A 20,884-nucleotide genomic window follows, 5' to 3' on the forward strand; every position below is an offset into this window, starting at 1 on the left:
GAGAGCTTCCTATGTGTGAGGCCTTGTAGCAAGCATTCTATAAGTTTTATTTTATTTAGCCAACAATAATTCTAGGACATTGAGACATGCATTAGGTACCTATCCTTACTGATTTCGTTATCTGAAACAAACCATATCTCACTTTCCTGATGGGTAGATCCTTAAGTATTAATTAGATTATTTTCCTAAACAGTAACTGAATGAATAGCTGAGACACTATTACTTGCATTAAAAGCTTTTATCTACAACTGTTAAGTAGCTCAGCTCTATTATTTAAAACATTTGAAAAAAATTATGGCATTTATATATTATCTTTCCTATATATGTTTTCCAAGCATAACGCTTTTTACCAAGTTTAATGGATCTTTGTAATAAGTGAGGGTCAACTTAAATAAGAGAAACAGGGTTACGGAGAGGTTCACAACTGGTCCTATAACTTTTCAAGATTTCATTATCATTCTACACACACCCTGCCTCCACAAAATAATTTCTAATTATCATTGAGTGACAAAATGCCAAGTAGTGACTGAAGTGTATACATGAAATTCAAGACTTCTCTTCAGGGGACACTGGTAAGATGTTGAGGAAAATCACAAAGAGAGGAGAAAATAATATAGAGTTCTATGCCTAAATCACATGACTCCAATCTTCGGTTCTCGTGGCTGTTCAGTCTCGGTTCAGTCTTTTACCATTCACTTTTTTTTTTTTTTTAATCTACAAATAATACTAGGCAGAACCTAGTCTGTCAATACATTAACGAAAATTTCCTTTCGTAAGGAGTCTGTTCATTCACCCAGCTTTCATTCTGCCGGAAAGGGGAGTTAAGGCCATTTCTTTTAATTTAGTCCGCATCCCAGCTTTTAGCAGACGGGATGCAGAGCTTGTTGCATTGACCGCATTCCAAAAAGCCTCGAGTCAAGCAATTACCAGCCACTTGGCCTTTTTGCAGAAATACACAAAACGTGTAGAATTGCTTAATTTTATCGCCTCCTAGACTCCTCACTTGGAAATTGGCTGCTCGGGCGAATGTTGTTTTTTCCCCCGCAGCCATGTGTCGAAGAGCGATTAACACTCGCTCAACAAAACCCATTCCCGGGCCATTTGGGAGCTGCACGCGTTCGCACCCGGGGTTCAGCCCGTTGCGCCTTCACGCGCAACCTTTTTGTTTATGCGGCTAGCTGGGGAGAGAGGGGCGGAGAGGGAGCGAACCTCTCAGTATGCAGCAGGCAGCCGGGGCTCTCTATATAAAGCTCGGGTCTCGGGTCTGGCGGAGCGAAGAGGCCCGGCTAGCCCGCGAGCTGGCAGCCGCCTTCTGCTCGGCCCGCCGCGCCATGGAAACCGGGGAGGCCTCGGCGAGCGGAGCCGGCGAGCGCGCGCGCTGCTGCCGCCGCTCGCCGCCCGCGGGCCCCGACCGCGGGACGCAGCGCGAGGGCGCGGACTCCGGCGGCGGCGCCTCCCCCACCCCGGCCCTACCGCCCGCGCCTCCCCGGCTCCTCCCCTCCGCTCTCCGCCCCCCACCGGTCCCGGGGCCGCGCTCGGCTTCGGGCGGTCCTCCCGGGTCTGGGCCCCCGTCTCCTCTGCGCGCCTCGTGCCCCCCAGCCCGCAGACCCGCAGGCTTCTGGAGACCGTGGGTTGACGCCAGAGGCTACAAGGAGGAGGGGGCGCCGCAGCACGCGGCGGAGGCGGTGAGTGAGCCGCGCCTCCCCGGAGGGCAGATGAGCTACCCGGACTGGGTATGCCCTGCCCGAGGGAGACACGCGCCCGGCCGGCCCCTCGTTTAAGCTCGCGCCCGCCCGTGGCCCTACCGGAGGTCCTGATGCTGCGAGGGTGTCCTCCAGAGCCACGGACGCGCGCATCCGGCCAGGAGCGAGGCTGCGGAGAGCCCCGGGGGTCACATGCCCCGCGGGCGCGAGGAACACTAGACCGCTTTCCACCTTTCTAGAAGGTGAGTGATAACTGTGATTCATCTTCTTTCGTCCCCAGATGCCGGACGGCCCCGGGGTGACCGAAGCCTCCGGAAAGCTTTCCCAGTACAGACACCCAGTCAGGTGAGTGATAGGCCTCACGGAAGGTCTCCCGCTCCTCCAGCCCAGGGTAGAGTCGGGAATCGCAGCGCGTAGCTCCATGGCTGGCCTTGCAGTTCTTCTCTCTGGGAAAATCTGTCTTCACGGATCCCAGAGGCCTTTTACTCAACGAACTGATAAATGTAGTTCACGCTCTCACCTGAAAGAACTATTTTGTTCTTTTAATCAGTGCCCACTCAGTAAACTCTTCAAGAGTATATTATAAAGAGGGAAAGTGGATGGCATCGTGAAAGTCGACCGGTGACATCTCATGTCTGCAAACCAGTTTTGTGTTGTTTAATGCTAAAGGGTTCGAATGAAATTGACCTCACAGCAGGCAGAGTGTGTATGTTCTTACTCTCTTGCAAACCAGAAGGAAGACTGGTGTTCATAGTTGCGGTTTTACAGCAAATCGAGCTTGACGTGGAAGAAAAAATGAAGTGTAATGAAAATCCTAAAGATCACGAAGCTTCCTAAGAAGGGTCGAGGTTACTTGACATAACAATGAAGAGCTAGTTTATGGTTCCTAGCCACGGGTTGTCGGCCTTTCTGTAGAAATCTTTGTAGCTTTTATTCAGGTGAAAGGTTCATTCTGCAGTTTGCTTCAGAGAGCTGTGAAATACAGAGCGTATGATATTTGTATGTATATGTTTATAAATAGCTTGTAGAAGTCAATACATGCTGATTAATTTTCTACCTAGTGATGGACACAGGAAAAAAATAATCACACCCCATTCGCAAGTGTTATAATAGTTTAGTTTGGTCCGTATGTAAAGGACATGAAGTACCTAACTCTCCCTGAGGGAGTAGGGAAAGATCTGGGAAGTGTGTATGATAGGATGTGGTTACATAGCTGAGGCTTGAAGTTAGCCAGATGGATGGTAGGTGGAGAAAAAGGGGACAGAAGAAATAGCATAGAGGGGATACAGAGTCATAGAACAACATGGCTCCCTATGGGAGCCTCAAGGAGCTGGAATTTGGGTGCATGAAGCTGTGGTCATTCTAGTAGGTAAGCCATAAGCTGGATCTTGTACACCTTGGTATAGAGTTTTGTTCTATTCCTGTATATGGCATTGGAAACCCATGACCTTTATTCTGTGGATGGTATTGGGGGTTACTCAAAGGTAGTGTGATCAGATTTATGTTTCAGAAAAAGCACTAAGAAAATGGTATATAGGCTTAGTTAGAAAACTAAATGAAATTGGAAGTTACTGTAATTCAGGCAATATATGATAAAGAGCCATTCTAAGGTATTGGAAGTGTGGATGGGACTGGGTGAATTTGGGGAATGCTTAGATGACATAATAGATTAGGCTTATAATGTATTGTATATGGCAGGTGAAGAGGAGGTAAAAAGACAGAATGGCGTCCAAGTTTGTGGCAGATGACCAGATGAATGCTGTATAAACAGAGTGGAAATTAGGGCTTAAAACAGATTTGGGGAACAAGATAACGAGTCCAATTTTTCATTTATTGTATTTAATGTGCCTAGGGGGTATCCAAATGCATATGTCTAGTAAAGAGCTGCACGCGCACACACACACACACTCACACACACACACACACAGGTAAGGGGCCCAGAGTCAAGATCTTAAGTGGAAATACAGACAATTGGGAGTCTTCAGTAAATGAACAGTTGAAGAAATCATGTCAGTGGATCAGGTCTTCCAGAAGAATGAGAGAGGAGAGATGATCACTCTTGATAAAACACTGGGGAAGGCCAATACCAACCTGTATACAGAGAAAAAGAGGTCCACAAAGGAGACCGAGAAGAATCACTCGGGACAGGGGAGAATTCAGGAAAGTATGAAGTCCCTGAAAGGAAAGTGGTCAGTCAGAGATTCTGGGCAGAGTGTGGTAACAATTAAACAACATTCTTTGGATCTGACAGTTCTAGTTAAGCATTGGAAAATCATCTGTTTCCTGTATAAGAAATCCCTTTCTTTTCTGAACTACTGTAGCCATTTATTTATACTACTTTTAAGTTTATTTTATTTTTATTAATTTCTGTCTTGAATACTGTTATTTCTTGAGGATAGAGACTAAGATTTTTTTATCTTTGTATTATGAATTACATCTGGCATGAGATCACTAAAATATTTATTGAATGACTGAATTATTGATGGTTGCTTATTAAAGGCACCAAAATTAAAACTTTTTTGTCATTTGGCTAGAAACATTTATAAACTATATTGCCTACTTTTCTGCCTTTTAAAGTTGAGTATACTGAATATAATGTAAACTTCTCTTTGTTAGAAGCACTCTGTTATAAATGGGTACATGGGGCTAACTACCCTACACTAAAATGACTGCACTGTTGTTGGTGAGTCAGCCATATCCTTCTTCTTTTCTTTTCTTTGGAGGAAAATAATAGAAGACCAGATGGCAAGATTAATATTTGTCAAAAATTTGAAATTCTGAGGTAATTGGGTTACATGTAAGTTGTGAAAAGCCAGCATTATTCTCAATATCCCAATATGGTATTTCCAATTTTGTTGGATGGGGAAATGGGAGGGAGATGGGATCAAGGTTGGGGTCAGAGGAAGCCTTCCTATAGCCCTGGTGTGAGTGCATAGAAAAACTTCAAAATATTGCTTTTTGTACTCTTCTAAACTTACATTGTTAGCTACATCTGTAACTAACAGTTAAGCAAGATACTGGTGATTTCTGCTTTTCTGGAAGGTGCATAATATATTGTTGTCTTTATAAAACTGGGTTTCAGAATTTTTAATGTAATAGTAGGATTCATTTTCCCCCCAAAGGAATTTGGAAATTGGAAGACAAACCATCTGTATATTGTGAGAATAAATATATTCATAATACCTAAAGTGATCTAAATATTTATCACACAAGGTTTTGTGTGAATTTGTTTGATCCAATTTACAGCTTGGATAAAGACTTAAAATGATTAACTAGTTATTGATACTTTGGCGAGTAGACTCCCATGACACCTGAGATAATAGTATTTTTAGACTATCTAAAGGCATACATCAATTGTTAAGTATGTGGAGCTCTTAGCATTTGAACATTTCATGAATATAAGGATTCTGAATGTGAAAAAAATAAAGCCTATTATGTTGTCTGCTTCTTTCAGACTATTTTGGCCAAAATCAAAGTGTTATGATTACTTATATCAAGAAGCAGAAGCTCTTCTGAAAAATTTTCCAATTCAAGCCACAATTTCATTTTATGAAGATTCTGATAGTGAAGATGATATTGAGGAGCTGATCTGTGAAAATTAACCTGATTAGTTACTTGTGATGACATTCAAAGCTTATAGGATTTAAATTTAGTGTACAAATGTATCATAATCCTTCATACTAATTTATTTGTATATAAATTATTAATAAAATGAAATATTTTGTAATTCTATAGTAGTTTGGCTTTTTTTACCCCTACGCTATAATTCAGTGTTGGAATTTAAAAATAAGTGCCATTTACGGATGTCTTGATTGGACTGTAAACATTTGGGGCTTACAAAAGATACTTTTGATCTCTTCATCAAATTACAAATTTAATTTTAGTTATAATTTTGCAAATATTTAGCTAAAACTTTGCAAAGAATGACTATATTTAATTTTCAAGACTGAATCTTGTAACATCTGGTATTTCCTACTGATCTCCATTAGGTATTGTGTTGCTGATGAATATTTTTAGATAATGAAAAAATCACCTTATGCTACCAATCACACAATATTATGTGTTTGCTAGCAGATTGTGAAAAACACTTTAAATCATTGTCCATAATTGAGAATGTCAATTAATGCCATGGCTATTAAATTTTAGGGATTTTTAATGAATGATGAATCAAGATCACTTTAATACTCCTCTGCCGCCCTTAAATCTAGTAGTAAAATAGCATTTGTGTTCAATAATTAGAGCACTTCATTGAGGGATCCCCAGAATTTAAAAAGAAATGTTTAAGTGAGCACGACTTATATGGAGTCTAAAAAAGGAGAGCCAAAAGGCTAGAATTTGATCTTTTTCTATTTCTGTCTAAGGGGGAGCTAAGACATTTGGCAGATATGAAACATTCTTCAACAGCATCACCTTCCTTTGTTCTGGCTCCTTGCTCCTGATATTGTCATGTACAGATTTTCTCATGGGAAGTGAAATAAGAAATTCTCTGATTAGTTTTTTAAAATGTAGACTTATAGAAGAATACATTACCATTTAATGACAGAGAAAAACAGGAGCACATTGCAAGGTAGAGGTAACCTAGACTATGGTCATGAGGTTCTTTAGCTTAATGCAGTCTCCCAATAAGCATTTTCATTGCAAATGTTTCTTAGTATCCCAGAATCATGATGGGTAGAGGTGAAGGTCAGAGATGGTTACCTGGCTAAGAAATGCCTCTTACTTGAATGGCTACATAGATCACACGCTTTTCCTTCTAATTGAAAGGATACTACAAACATTGATTTACAGGCACTTTAAAGACAAGGCAGTTGAAACAGAGCAAGTTTAAATCATGTGTCAGAGTCAGGAAAAGTTAGTAATGGCAGGTGGACAGGGAGAGTTATTTAGAACTGTATTTCTTCTGAAAACTTTCCCTTCACTGGATTCTACACTCATGATGTGTGTGTTCCCCAAGGGCTATGCAAAAAAACCCACCAGGTCACCAATCTGGATCATTAGGGACTTGTTTTTAGCTGCACAGTATTTGAGCTTCTTTCAATATGTCGGAATAGTATGACAAGCCACTGCCATTTTTTGGGTGCCTACTATTAACCAGGCACTGTACTAGGTAGTTTACATATGACATCTCATTTAATTCTTACTGAAACCTAAATCCATTAGGCAGAGGGGGAAAATGAGACTTTGAGATACTGAAATAACTTGTGTAAGTCTGCTCATTTATTAAATGCAGAGATGGCATTCAAACTAAACCTATCTGACAAACATAACTCTTCGTCACTACATCTGGGGATGGGCTGTATCTGTACACAATTCCCTGTAGCTTTCAGCAAAGACAAGAAGTTAGATGAGGAGGGAGAACTTGTGAGTGGGTGAATGGAGCAGGAGACTTTACTAGCTTCTTTGACTCGTTTGTCATTAGCGGGGGTTCTTAAAGGTGAAGCTTCACCTCATAAGAGTGGCTGTGGCTGTTTGCATTTGACGCCCTAACTCTTAAAAGTTCTCTTTCCTGTACAGCCGGGTGCTTTAGAGGAGAGAGTTTCAGAGAAATCAAAATGCTTTGATAGTATTATTTTATTCCATATTTCAAGCCGTGTGAAGGTGGGGCATAACAACAGACATTTGTGTTCTGGGTTAAGAGGAGTCTGAAAGAATTTATGCTCAGATTCTGTCAGCACCACGGCTAAGGAACAGCTTCGCTCTGTCTTTAATCCGAACACGGAATAGCTGTCACCTCACTGCGGTGCTGAAATTCAGGGTGCAGGGCTAATGCAGCACGCGTACTTGGGTCTGGTTCCTCCCCTCCGGCGCTGCGTTCGTCCCGTTGGCTCCACCCCCCGCGGCCTCGACGTGCTGCGTCATGGCGCGCCTCACCCTCGGCGACCCCGGAAGTGGGCCGGGGGCTTGCCCTCTGCCCGGCCTCGGAGTTGGAGCGGGAGGTGTTACCCTGGAGGGGTAGAGCTGAGCGATCCTGTCCGGCGGCGGACCCCGGGCAGGGCCCGGGCCAGGGCCAGGGGTCCAGGATGCTGAACGTCCCTTCCCAGTCTTTCCCGGCCCCCAGCTCGCAGCAGCGCGTCGCCTCCGGGGGGCGTAGCAAGGTAAGTGGATGACACCGTGCGTCTTGTTCAGCTCGCCTCCCGCCGGCGTTCCGTTCTACCGAACGGTCCATTCTCTCTTTCGGCCCCCTCTTCCACCCTGTCCTCATCTCTAGCCTTCGTTCCTCCTGCCCTAGCTAGCGATCTCTTTCCCCGGTCGTTTGCAGTCCTCTCTCTCACCTACTAGCCCCTCCCCCCTCATCCTCTTTTCCCGTTCTGGGAAGTCTTTTCCCGCGAATTAAATTGAGTTGTATATGACAGGGCCAGCACCGTGCTTTCGCCGTTATCATAGGTACTCAGTATTAGCTTCCTTCCCTCAGTCTCTCCTCGTCTCCGGTCTTTTGTTCTGCACTTTCCGGAAGGAGTTGTGAGTGATGTGGGTTCCCTAGGAGAAGGGAAAGGTTGGGCAGTAGCGACATTGACCGGTGACCATCCTCCAAAGGTGGGGACTCCCAGAGCTAGGGAAGATGGGGGGGAGCGAGAACAAATGTCTACAATCCTCCGGTGGGTTTACGGACACTTCTCTAAGTCATACTGGCTTTCTTCCTCTGGTACCTGTTTTATCACACTGTCTTTTCTATTGACATCACTTGCTGTCTTTGAAGCTAATATAATACTCTCACTTTTTGTTGAACATAGTTACTGTTAGCAACAGGTGGAATACAAATGTATTTTATATTTATAAAATTTAATAAAGTTGTCTCCTGTGCAGTTATTCGTTAGTTCCTCATTCTGTAAGTTCATCTTCATATTTTCAGGTTTTGTTTTTGAAACTTCCACCTACTTGGACCACTCCGCCCAAACCCCCATTTCTGGACTCTTGGGTCTTAGCATGATTTAGGATCTTCACTGACTTTTTCTCTCCACTTAAACATGAAGTTGACTCTAGATCAGAATTATGGATTCAGGGATCTGTAGCTTTCATTAGCTTTTCAGAAGTCTGTAACTCCAGCTATAATAATAAAGCAGAGATTTATTCGGTGCTTACGGTATGTATGTATGTTAGTGTTCTGAATGCTTCATGTGTAGTGTATTAACTCATTTAATCTTTACAGTAATCCCACAAAGTGGTTGCTTTTGTTATCTCTATATCACAGAAAAGAAAACTGGTTAAGAAATGTTGCTTTGGACCCTAAAAGTTTGATGTGATGTGACTCTGGCTGTGATATTTCATTTATTGCTCCATAGCTCCATATATCATCCAGTCATCTAATCATCTGTCCCCTCCTTCTTGATGTTTGACCTTTTCTGTCCTTGAACTAAATGCTTGGCTAAATAGTATAGTCTTTCTGGAGAAAGAATCTCTGAATTAAAATATAAGAGTTGCTGGCCTTCTGTACTAAAACTACAAACCACGTTCTCAGCATCCTTTTAAAGGAGAAAGCTCAGGGGCGCCTGGGTGGCTCAGTCGTTAAGCGTCTGCCTTCAGCTCAGGTCATGATCCCAGGGTCCTGGGATCGAGCCCCGCATCAGGCTCCCTGCTTCGCGGGAAGCCTGCTTCTCCCTCTCCCACTTCCCCATGCTTGTGTACCCTCTCTTGCTGTGTCTCTCTCTGTCAAATAAATAAATAAAATCTTTTTTTTAAAAAAAAGGAGAAAGCTCAGAGGCAAAGACAAAAGGTCCACAGGCGGTGATGGCAAAGGTGAGTCTTCGGGTCCAAACAGAGAACAAAATATAGTTATTGCACAATTCAAAGGGAAACTGAGACTTTCCCCCCGCCTTTATGAAATGAGGTAATCTTGCACGTATCAGAACCTGATTCAGGATTGTATGAAATGGGTAGAGGTTGAAAAAATAGAAGCTAGTTGGGGAGGTTATATATCATAATAGTTAAAAGCATAGACTTCTGAGTGAGAAAGACCCAGATTCTCTTTTCAACTCCTATGACTAAGTCTCTGAGTCTCAGTTTTCTCAGGTGTAAAAGAGAATAACAGTACCCATTTTATAGGGCCATTCAAAGGATTAAATGAGATAATGTTTCTCTTAGCACACTATTGGTATGTGGTAAGCACTCATGTGTTACTTGCCCTTAGACTTTTATTCGGATTCCATGGATTGTTGTGTGATTGTTGTGTAAAGTCCTGAGCACAGTGTCTGGTGCAGAGTATGCATTCTATATATGATAGCTACTATTATTTCTACTAATACTAGTAAGTAAATATTTTTTGAGAACCTCCCATATGCTGAAGATATGGTCTCTGTTTCCAAGGAGTTTAGTCTAATAGGCTGCACACACTAATAAATAGTTAAAATGTGGTAAGTGCTATAACTGTGTGTTATGACCACAGAGGGGTTGGGGTCAGAGAAGCCTTCTGGAGGAGGTAGTGTCTGTGAGAGAGAGAGGGAGGGAACTGGGCCAGGCCAAGGAGGAGGTATTTCATAGCAATCAAGGAATCAGTTCCCATTTAGCTAAAGCATTTAATAGGAAGGAGCAAAAATTAAAACTCAGAGCTAGTGAGGTAAACTATGACCAGATATAAAGGGCCTGGTAAACCACTCTAGGGAATTTAGAGACATTATTATAAGATAGTGTGGGGGGCGCCCAGGTGGCTCAGTCGGTTAAGTGGCTGCCTTTGGCTCAGGTCATGGTCCCGGAGTCCTGGGATCCAGCCCTGCATCGGGGTCCCTGCTCAGCAGGGAGTCTGCTTCTCCCTCTCCCTCCTCCCCTGCTTGTGCTCTCTCTCTCTCTCTCACTCACTCTCTCTCTCTCTCTCACTCACTCTCTCTCTCTCTCAAATAAATAAATAAAAATCTTAAAAAAAAAATAGTGTGGGGAGCCACTGAAGGAGGGAGGGCCCATGGTTAGATTTGAGTTTTCAGAAGATTATGCATTAACTACCCAGTGGATTATGGAATCCACATAAATAAGAGAGATGAATGATTTTGGTTTGGGATGGGAATGATCATATTCTCGTACTTTACTTCATTTATTGGGACCAAGAGACCTAGAGAGTTTCAGGGATGGTAAGAATGGGATGATGTAACTGGTAGGAAGGAATGTGAAATTGCAGTGATACCACAGACCTATTAACTTGGTTATTTTGGGGGTAAATGAATGCCTACAATAGACAAGATTCCAGAAAGTGAGGTATATAAATATCTTAGTCTATTCAGTCTGCTATAACAGAGTACCGTTTGGACAGTAGCTCAATCCCTTTACCAGATCTTCTTTGCAGGGTAGGCAGACTTTTCTGCAAAGGCCCAGATAATGAGGATGTGGGGAAAAATGGCTGAAAGGATGAGGGAGCTCTTTGAGGCCTTTTTAATGAGGGCTTTAGTAGCATTCATGAAGGCTCTTCCTTTATGATTTAATCACCTACCAAAGACCTTACTTCCTAATACCATTGCATTGGAGGTTAGGATTTCAACTTGAATTTTGGAGGGGCACAAACATTCAGTCTGTAGCAATATATTTCTTTGAACATGCCTTCTTTTACATTAAACATTCCTCTGGTACTATATTACAAACTAGTTATACAAGTTTAGACAGTAGCTCAATCCCTTTACCAGATCTTCTTTGCAGGGGTAGGCAGACTTTCTGCAAAGGGCCAGATAATAAATATTTTTGGCTTTGAGGGCCACATGACAATTGAGTCTCTTCACCACCACCAGCACCACGACGTGTGAAAATGATTCTAAGCTCCAGGGTGATACAGAAACAGGCATGGGCCAGTTTGCCAAACCCTTCCATAGAGTGTTAGAGTTTTTTTTATTTTCCATTATTTGAGAACTTTTGTTTCTTAGTGAATTCTTAGAAAACAGATTGCTGCCTTGTGATTTCTAATGTTCTGTGTATATTGACAATCCAGAAAATCAACTTTAGCTGGCCATTTATATTTTCTTCTATTCAATCTCTTGTGATTTTTAAGGGAAAGAAATTTTGGTCCAAGTTGGTAAGTGACTCCAACATATTAGTGACAGAGCAGAGCCAGGACCAAAATTTGTTTTCTGCTTCCAGATTCAATACTGTTCTTGTTTTATTAGATACCATTATGGTGAACGTTTATGTGACAGAATTTCTAAGCCCTACCTCATAGTTCATGTATTTTATATTGTTCTATTTATAATTCTAATACAGCAGAGATGATTTTGACAACCACCTAAAGCTGTAAAAAAAAAAAAATCGTAGAATTGTTAGATTTGAGTTTTCTTCTCTTTTTGAAAGAGTAAGAGTAGTGTGCAGCCTGCGGAGAAGCAGCAGGTGGGGCAGGGAGAAGCAGCTGACTCAAAGAAGCCACATTGAATTCTCTGTTCCTTTTTTAGGTCCCTCTGAAACAGGGCAGAAGTCTTATGGATTGGATTCGCCTCACCAAAAGTGGCAAGGATCTAACGGGATTAAGAGGCAGGTTAATTGAAGTAACTGAAGAAGAACTTAAAAAACACAACAAAAAAGACGATTGTTGGATATGCATAAGAGGTACGTGGTATTTATTACGTACTGCAAAGAGTTTTGGCTGGGCTTTCCAGTTGTAATGTCATATGACCTCATGGTCATGTTATTTGGTGATATGATTCACACGTAGATAACAAAAATATGCCTTATGCTGGACTACAAAGTATATAATTCTGAATTTCAACAGTATTTCTTTCTTAGGTAACTGTTTACATAGCATACCCACACTGTACTCCCTTAGAAAGAGAGCAAGTGTTTGCTGGGTGGTTATTCAGTAACACTCTAGCTTATATATAATCATGTCCCACCTTAGTGCCTTATAACAGAATCGCTTTGAATGGGAGAAATTGTTCTGCCAGAAAAAATGTCTCTGAGAACCGAAAGTAAATCAGAAAGCCTGTGTTTAAGCCAAATCTTAAGTTCTCACATGAAGCAATTTTTATTAATGTAAATTTCATAGCAATATTAATGACCTGATTTTTGTAGCCCATAGCAAATTAGAAGCGCCAAACTAGAAATGAATGGGTTGGAGAGAGTGAGCAGAGATACAGGAGAGTGGCTGATAAAAGCAGACCTCATGGTAATCAACAACCTCGCATCTCAGAGGGGAACGAAAGCAGTAAAGGGCATGGGAATGTACAGTGGGCTTCCGGAGCAATGTCATTGAGCCATCCAGACATGGTTAAATATGCCCACTATCTTTAAAGTGTCGGCTTGTTAGTCATTGTTGTTACACAATTGTAATTTTATCATTGTATAGTTACGGTATATTGTTAGTTATCCTGATTACACTGTGACCTGTATGAGGGCAGACCATGTCGTGTCAGTCATACTGTTCTGTCCTTGGTGCCTGGCACATAGACATCATCAATATGTGTTTTTTATTGAATGAATTCGCTTAACATTTTTAAAAAGTTGTTACTTAAAGAGCTGTGTGGTCATCATAGTAGATTGGTGATGTGATAAATGGAAAGATACCAGTTTGCTAGGGATGCCCAAACAAAATAGCACAAACTAGGTGGCTTAAACTACAGATAATTATTGTCCCACCATTCTGGAGGTTGAAGTCTGAGATCAAGGTGCCTTTTTCATAAGGCTGTGAAAAAGAAAAATGTCTGTGTCTCTCACCTAGCTTCTGCTGGTTTGCTACCAATCTTTGAAGTTGCTTGGCTTGTAGAAGCATCACCCCAGTCTCACTTCAGCTTCACATTGCGTTCTCCCTGTGTACTTGTTTGGGTCCAAATTTCCTATTTTTACAAGGACCCCAGTCATATTAGATTAGGACCCTACCTACTCTAGAATGACCTCATCTAATTATATCTGCATTGACCCTATATCCAAATAGGTCATGTTCTGAAGTATTGGTGGGTAGGACTTCAACATATGAATTTGGGGGTTATGCAGTTCAACCCATAACAGACACAGTTAGAGTGTGAAATTTTTTTCAGTGGCAAAGGGGGTGGACTCTTCAGCAGGTGATGACATAGCTTGTTCTGAGACAGAACAGCTGCTCAACTCCCCAAAGTTTCTCAGGGAAATACAGCTGTGGACAGTACCCTGGAATGAAGCTGGAATGAAGATTCTGCTAGATGCAAAAAACTCCTTTTGCCATTTTATTTTATTTATTTTTAAAAAATTTTTAAAAATTTATTTATTTGAGAGAAAGAGCGAGAGCACTCATGCGTGTGCACGGGGGGGAGGGGCAGAGGGAGAGGGAAAGAGACAGACTCACCGCTGAGCGTGGAGCCTGACATGGGGTGCCATCTCATGACCCTGAGATCCTGACCTGAGCCAAAATCCAGAGTTGGCCACTTAACTGACTGAGCCACCCAGGCGCCCCTCCTTTTGCCATTCTATAGGGTTTTGAATACCCTCCTTGCTCTTTGTCCATGCTGCCCACCTGTTTTACCAGGTGTAAGTATAATGACCGCCACACTCTGCCTGAGTGTTTTCTGCTAGACTGGGTGAAGTGGAGGTCAGTGTGCAGGAGAATCTCTCAGTTGGTCCAGGCTGTAGGCGTGTGAGTTCTGTTTCTACAGCCACTTCTCCAGAAAACTCACTTATGTGAACCCTTTGTGTCTTAGTTATGTTAGATCAATGAGGCATTAATATAACACATTCACACTTCATTATTCATTTGGTGTATTGATGGAGATAAGGGACTAGTGTGCTATGTTTCAAAAGTAATATGTACACTGCTCCCAGTTATATTATCTCCTATAAGGATTGAATGCATGGCACCTCTTTCTGGTAAGGTTGTCGATTTAAGGATAAATTTGTTTAAAGTCTCTGTTACTCTGTTAGTAATAAGGCTTTTTTCCCCTTTGCAAAAAGTTAAGTGTGTCTTTTTTTTTTTCCCTTTTTGACGAGTTCAGTTTTTATTATCAAGAGCACTCAATATAGGTGGTGCTCTTTGAGCTTCCCCTCTAGTAGGAGAGGATAAATGACTGACAGGTGGACACATCTGAGTGAAGTGCCATAAGAAGCTATAAAGAAAGTGACATCAGATTGGAGGGAGGGAGACATGTGGGTTAGAAAAATCAGGGACACTGTTGTGGTAGTGATAGCTTAGAAGCTGAGAACAGGTTTTCTTTTTTTTTTTTTTTTAAAGATTTTATTTATTTATTTGAGAGAGAGAATGAGAGAGAGAGAGAGAGCATGAGAGGGGGGAGGGTCAGAGGGAGAAGCAGGCTCCCCGCTGAGCAGGGAGCCCAATGCGGGACTCGATCCCGGGACTCCAGGATCATGACCTGAGCCGAAGGCAGTCGCTTAACCAGCTGAGCCACCCAGGTGCCCGGGGACAGGTTTTCATCAGAAAATAAGGAGGAGGTACATCAAAGTGGAGGGAAAAGCCTAACCTACAGATGCAGAAAGGCTTGAGAAACATTCTGTAACTTAGGTTAACTGTTGGACAGTTATAAAGAAAACTAGAAAGGTATGCTAGGTCAGATCGTAAAGGACCTTGAAAGCCAGGCTGAGAAATGTGTCCTTAATTTAGATGGCAGTATGAGCTCTAAGAGGTATATGAATGTGGGGACATTGTGATCAGAGTATGCCTTGGAAACATTAGTCTGGTGGTGGGTGTAGTGAATTAAATGGGACAAAAAACATTTAGCTCGTTACAGAAGTTCAGGTGGTATTAGGGGAACCAGGATGTTGACAAAGACAGTAGAAAGTAGGATGAATGTGAGACAAACAAATTAAACAGATTACTGGTAATTTCTGAGACAGTTATAATTTAAAGTAAGCGTGTGACTAAATGTTACTGTCTTTTTCTTATTCTAATTTAAAATATAAATGATATCTTCTTAAAAGGGGAATGTATGCCAAATTTAGCTTTGAATGTCAGAGATAATGCTTGGGCCCAATTTTTAATCAAAGCTGTACCATAGGGAAACATGGTATCATGGTATCATTTTTCACCCCTTGATAAAATATTAAATTCTTCATTTGTCTAACAATTGCCCCATATTTAGATCTGTTCCAATTTCAGCTGATCAGGTTAAGGTAGACACAATTAGTTTTAGTATTTTTTTTTAAGAAATCTTAGAAAATATACCTTTGGTATGGGTTTTTACGGCTAATATTATGGGAATTATTTTCTTTTTTGAGTATATATCAGTATTTATGCACATGTTCAGGTGTGTTGAGTCCAGTTACATTCCTAAAAATGATGGTATGAAAAGAACACTTGGCTGGCAGCAGTTCACTTAATCACCATTTTCTGTCAAGTATGTAATTACTGTAATGGAGTAGGAGGTAATTGGAACGTTGAAGGAACGGATAGGAGTGATAATGCTTTTTTAAAAATCTTGTTGAATTTACCATTAATGCAAACTTTTGTAGTTTTCTCCGTTATTGCTGTTTCTTGAGAACTAAAGGTGATTTACAAACATATGAAACTTTGAGCAAATATCTGAATCACTCATCTGTGAAAGCTCCGTAGAGCCTAGATCAGACTTTGTTTCCCCTGTGGTATGTTTTATTGTAGGATGTAGTCAGTGTGGGTAATGATACATTAAGTCATGAAATCATTTTTTGGCAGTATGGTATACAGCCTTTGATCTCAGTGAGAGTGAGGGTGACTGTATACTCAGTAACACTCATTTGAATGAATGGTATTTAGAAAAAGTTGATTACCAGTAGACTGGCTGCTCTGTTAAAAAAAATTGATGGGATTTGGGGCACCAGGGTGGCTCAGTCAGTTACGAGTCTGAGTCTTGGTTTTGGTTCAGGTCATGATCACAGGGTCCTGAGATTAAGACCCTGGGTTGGGCTCTCTGCTCAGCGGGAAGTCTGAGCATGTGCCCTCTCTCTCTCAAATAAATAAATAAATAAATAAATAAATAAATAAATAAATAAATAAATAAATAAAATTTTAAAAATTTATCACATTAAGTTGCTCATAAGGGATTTAATGGATTTCATTTATAACTTAGAAATAAACATGCTTTGATTTCTCCTAATGCTGATTATCTTACACTAGTAAATTGAAGAGGCCTGCTTGAGATCACTGTAAAAGTGACTTCAAATGGGTCCATACCTTTTGTGTTTCATTAGTATTTAGAATATCTTGGGGCACCTGGGTGGCTCAGTCGGTTGAGTGTCCAGCTCTTGATTTCAGCTCAGGTCATGATATCGGGATCCTGGGATGGAGCCCCGCCTCTGCTCCGTGCTGGGTGTGGAACCTGCTTGGGATTCTCTCCCTCCCTTCCCCTCTGCCCCTCCCCACCATGCACACTCTCTCTCTCTCTTTTAAAAAAATAAAAGAGGGGAACCTGGGTGGCTTAGTCAGTTAAACATCTGCCTTCAGCTCAGGTCATGATCCCAGGGTCCTGGGATCGAGCCCCACATCGAGCTCTCTGCTCAGCAAGGAGCCCGCTTCTGCCTCTCCCTCTGCCCCTCCCCCCACTCGTGTTCTCTCTCACTCGCTCTGCTCTCTGTCTCAAGTAAATAAAAAAATCTTAAAAAAAAAAAAAGAAGAAAATCTTGGTAAATTGAGTCTGAGAAGTAGTATTTAGTCCTATTATATTTCTAGTCCAGCTTCCTAGATTTCTAGATATATTTACAGTAAACCGTTTTTTAAATTTTACTTTGTAGGATTGTAGTGTAAATTTTTGTGCATACAGTCAATCCTCATTATTCGTGAATTGCAAATTTGCAAATTTGCCTACTCACTAAAATTGCTTTATAACCCCAGAAATCAATACTCAACGGTGCTTTCATAGTCCTTTGCAGACATGAGCAGTGCAGGGAAGAATGTGTTTGGCCCAAGCACACATTCCTACTTGAGGTTAACAAGGCGATGCTCTGCCTTCCGATTTCTGCTCTCATACATGTAAAGATGTGTCTTTCTTGAGGTCTTTTTAGTGCCATGTTTTTCATATTTTGTGCTTTTTGTTGGTGTTTTGGTTTAAAGTGGCCCCCAAGCATAGTGCTGAAGGCTATGATGTGCCTCACAGAGAAAATATGTATGTTAGATAAGCTTTGTTCCGGCATGAGTTCAGTGCTGTTGGCTGTGAATTAAATGCTCATGAAGCAGCAATACATCTTGACTAAGGTGTCTTTAAACAGAAATACACCTTAAGCACCACGGTTATGTATTATTTGACAAAATGTGACCAGAGGCTTACAGAAACCTAACGCTGCCTTTTCCCCAAGGAGCAATGGTTCAGTATTTGCTAATTCAGTGTTCACAGTGACTTTGGAGAACATAACTGCTGGGAGAAAAGAGAATCGACTAGGCTGTTTTTTATTTATACTCCAGAAATAAAGTAAGTTTTATACCTTTTGGGTTAGATTCAAGTCCACCAAGAACAGAGCTGATTTTTCCAACAGTAAGCTCTTTTCTTTAGGTCCCCTTAGCTCCTTGCTTCACTTTTATTTTGAGAAACTGCGATATTACTTGTCTCTAGCAGAGAAACTTTTTTCTTCTAAGAACAGCTTTTCAAATTTGGGACTAACTTTTTAATTTATAATGAAATGTATTGTCATAGCTGTACAGGGTGTATCTGAACAATAATGTACTATTATTACAGGTAGCTCAGCTCTTCTGTACACAGTCCACTTTGTGTATGGTCCTCATTACTTCTCGGCCCCAGATTTCTGAACACCTCTCTTCTGCTATTGCTTGCTTGCTTAGGAAATACAAATCAACATTTTTTTACAGCTACATTTCCCCTTACTCACTCATTTCTAATCTGATCTGTAGGTTTTCACATTGCCTGTTCTCCACTCTGAAATGCAGATAATCTCATCCTTGTCGATTTTATTCATTCTATCCTGCTGACATCAAGACGATTTGCTTTTACTGTCATTATCTCCTAAATTGTCAATCTTTTCCTTGCTTTTGTTTTTGTTTTTAAGTTTTCTTCTTTCTGTCCCTCCCTTTCATCCACTAAAAATTCGGTAGAGAAAGAGAATGGGTGGTTTTGGGGCCTCATCTGACCCACAGGGGTTTTGTTTGGTTGACACAGCATTTTACAGACTTCAGCCAATGTTTTGAAATTTTTTTCTTTGTGGGAATGTTTTTGATAATAAATTTAATTTTAAAAAAAGATATAGGCTATTCAAATTTTCTTTTGTTCTTATGTCAATTTTTGCAAGTTATGTTTTCTCAGTGAATTTGTTCATTTTAATCTCAGTTATTGACCATATTGATATAAAGTTGTTTACAACATTCCCTTATTACATCTTTAGTGTCTTTAGTTCTATAGTGATATACCCTGTTGCAGGTCCAGATACTGCTAATTTTTGGCTTCTTTTTTTTTCTTGATCAGTCTTACTAGAAGTTTATCAATTTTATTAACTTTTGTTTTTGATTTTTGTTGCTTGTCCATTTTCTGTTTCATTAATTTCTACTCCTATCATAGTTAGGAAGGTGGCTATTTTAAGACTCTTTCCTGCAGTATTGGCATCAGTGTATTTATGGCGATAATTTGTAGTTACTCTTGTTATATTCTTGAATTACCCCATTCTAAGCTTTTAAGCTTAAACTATTACAGTATACTTTCTCCTGTTTTATTATATTCAACTCTGGATTGAATCCTGGTTTAGCATTTGTGTGTTATTCATTTTGAGTGCCATATGTAAATTAATTCATTAAGAAATTACCATGGGGTGCCTATTACTTGTAGTTCTTTTTTATGTTAATTAACAATCATATAGGATATCCTTCTGGGACAGTTTTTATTTCTCGTAATTTAATGAAACATAGCTTTTGCTTTTTTTGTTACCCAGGTGTAGTTGTCATTCATAAAAAATAGAGAAGATAGTTTTGAACTTTTCCTCTATCTTGGTTCACTCATTTAATCAATATTTCTTATCATGTTCTCTCCCAGGTTCTGGGGATAACATGGAAATATAAAACAGAGATGGCTTTTGATTTTAGGGAATTTACAATGCAGTGGGGAGCACAAAGCATTAATCAGGTCTGACAAGTATTGTGAAGGAGAGGTACGCTGTGCTGAGTGAGGACTACAGAGATGGAGCTGAGATCTGAAAGCTAAACGAGGGTTAACTAGGCGAAGAGGAATGGGAATGGCACTCTAGGCTCTGGGAAGAAGCACGTGCAGAGGCTGGGTGGTGTGATTGTGTGAGAGACAGATCACGTGCACATGTGGAGGTGTTCACCATCAGTAGAAGGTGCTTAAAGTTAGTGATTTCTGTTTTCTTTCTTCTCTCCTCTTGTATTAGAAAGACACTTTTTTTTTTTTTAAGATTTTATTTATTTATTTGAGAGAGAATGAGAGTATGAGCAGGGTTAGGGGCAGAGGGAGAAGCAGACTCCCCGCTGAGGAGGTAGCCTGATGCGGGACTTGATCCCAGGACCTGAGCCAAAGGCAGATGCTTAACCCTCTGAGCCACCCAGACACCCAAGACACACTCTTTTCAAAGATTACTCTTTCTAAGATATTTTCTTAACTAGGGCTCATCTCTGTGTGCTCTTACCAGTCCTCTCCAGCCTCCTCATGACCTTGGGCAGTTGCCCATCCAGCACTATTTAACACCCTTCAGTTCTTTGCTTTCTTTCTGCCAACAGTTTCTTCCTTTAATCTCCTCCTGACTTTGGCCCTCTTGGACTGTGTTTCTTCCCCTGGGCTTTCTTCCTTAGCACTTGGTGTTGGACTTCTGTTAGAACAGCTATAACATTTTTTGGCCATTTTTAATATTTTTCCTATTTAAATTGAGTTTGGGGATACTAACCCTACCCCTAGCTTCCAGCACAGGGTGTGGCTCCTGGTTAGTGTTCAGTAAATGTACCTCGAATCATTTGTATATTTTGATATGTGTAGGAGTTTTAAACCATGGTATTGTTTTATTATTTCACAGAATAGTAACCAGTTGAGGAACTTGATATTTGATGTTTCCAGATTATTGGCCCCTGGAGTTCCTTAATCAGTTTGAAACTTTGTTATTTCTGGATAGTTTTCTTATATAGATTCATGGTCCATTATTGAGTTTTGAGCCCCACTTTAAAATGTATTAGTATTTCCATTAAACTCCTTTTTATAGTTTCTGTTTCTGTGATGATATTTCCTCTCTGTTAAATGTCATCCACATTTTCTGCTAGATTTTTTAAAGATATTAATTATAGGGGTGCCTGGGTGGCTCAGTCGTTAAGCGTCTGCATTTGGCTCAGGTCGTGATTTCAGGGTCCTGGGGATCGAGCCCCGCGTCGGGCTCCCTGCTCCACA

The 20,884-nt window shown here is 41.0% G+C and overlaps 2 protein-coding genes across 5 annotated transcripts in view; both read left to right on the plus strand.

Annotated features, from left to right (window-relative positions):
* Window positions 1-1,217: 1,217 nt before the first annotated feature.
* On the plus strand, window positions 1,218-5,374 carry RIPPLY2 (ripply transcriptional repressor 2). Its single transcript, XM_045865422.1, has 3 exons — window positions 1,218-1,685; window positions 1,984-2,048; window positions 5,158-5,374. The coding sequence occupies exons 1-3, from the start codon at window positions 1,218-1,220 to the stop codon at window positions 5,303-5,305; spliced, it is 681 nt and encodes a 226-aa protein (XP_045721378.1). The 3' UTR covers window positions 5,306-5,374.
* Window positions 5,375-7,558: 2,184 nt separating this feature from the next.
* Window positions 7,559-20,884, plus strand: part of LOC123837903 (cytochrome b5 reductase 4) — an 85,870-nt gene continuing 72,544 nt past the window's right edge. For 2 of the 4 annotated variants that reach the window (XM_045867182.3, XM_064597820.1), the window contains exons 1-2: window positions 7,560-7,798; window positions 12,059-12,212. In XM_045867182.3, the coding sequence (XP_045723138.1) occupies window positions 7,724-7,798; window positions 12,059-12,212 (229 nt within the window). In that variant the 5' untranslated portion in view covers window positions 7,560-7,723. Of the gene's footprint in view, window positions 7,799-9,387; window positions 9,438-12,058; window positions 12,213-20,884 lie in introns of all 4 variants that reach the window. The other 2 variants (XM_045867183.3, XM_064597819.1) reach the window with 2 other exon arrangements.

This window comes from Mirounga angustirostris, unplaced genomic scaffold (genome assembly GCF_029215605.1).
Source record: "Mirounga angustirostris isolate CCGP_5_RB_7025 unplaced genomic scaffold, mMirAng1.0.hap1 SCAF_8, whole genome shotgun sequence".
NCBI lineage: Eukaryota > Metazoa > Chordata > Mammalia > Carnivora > Phocidae > Mirounga > Mirounga angustirostris.

Coding starts and splice junctions, on each gene's coding strand:
- RIPPLY2 (XM_045865422.1), top strand. CDS start 1,218: ATGCAGCAGGCAGCCGGGGCTCTCTATATAAAGCTCGGGTCTCGGGTC. Junction 1,686..1,983: donor CGCAGCACGCGGCGGAGGCG/GTGAGTGAGCCG, acceptor TTTCGTCCCCAG/ATGCCGGACGGCCCCGGGGT. Junction 2,049..5,157: donor CAGTACAGACACCCAGTCAG/GTGAGTGATAGG, acceptor TGCTTCTTTCAG/ACTATTTTGGCCAAAATCAA.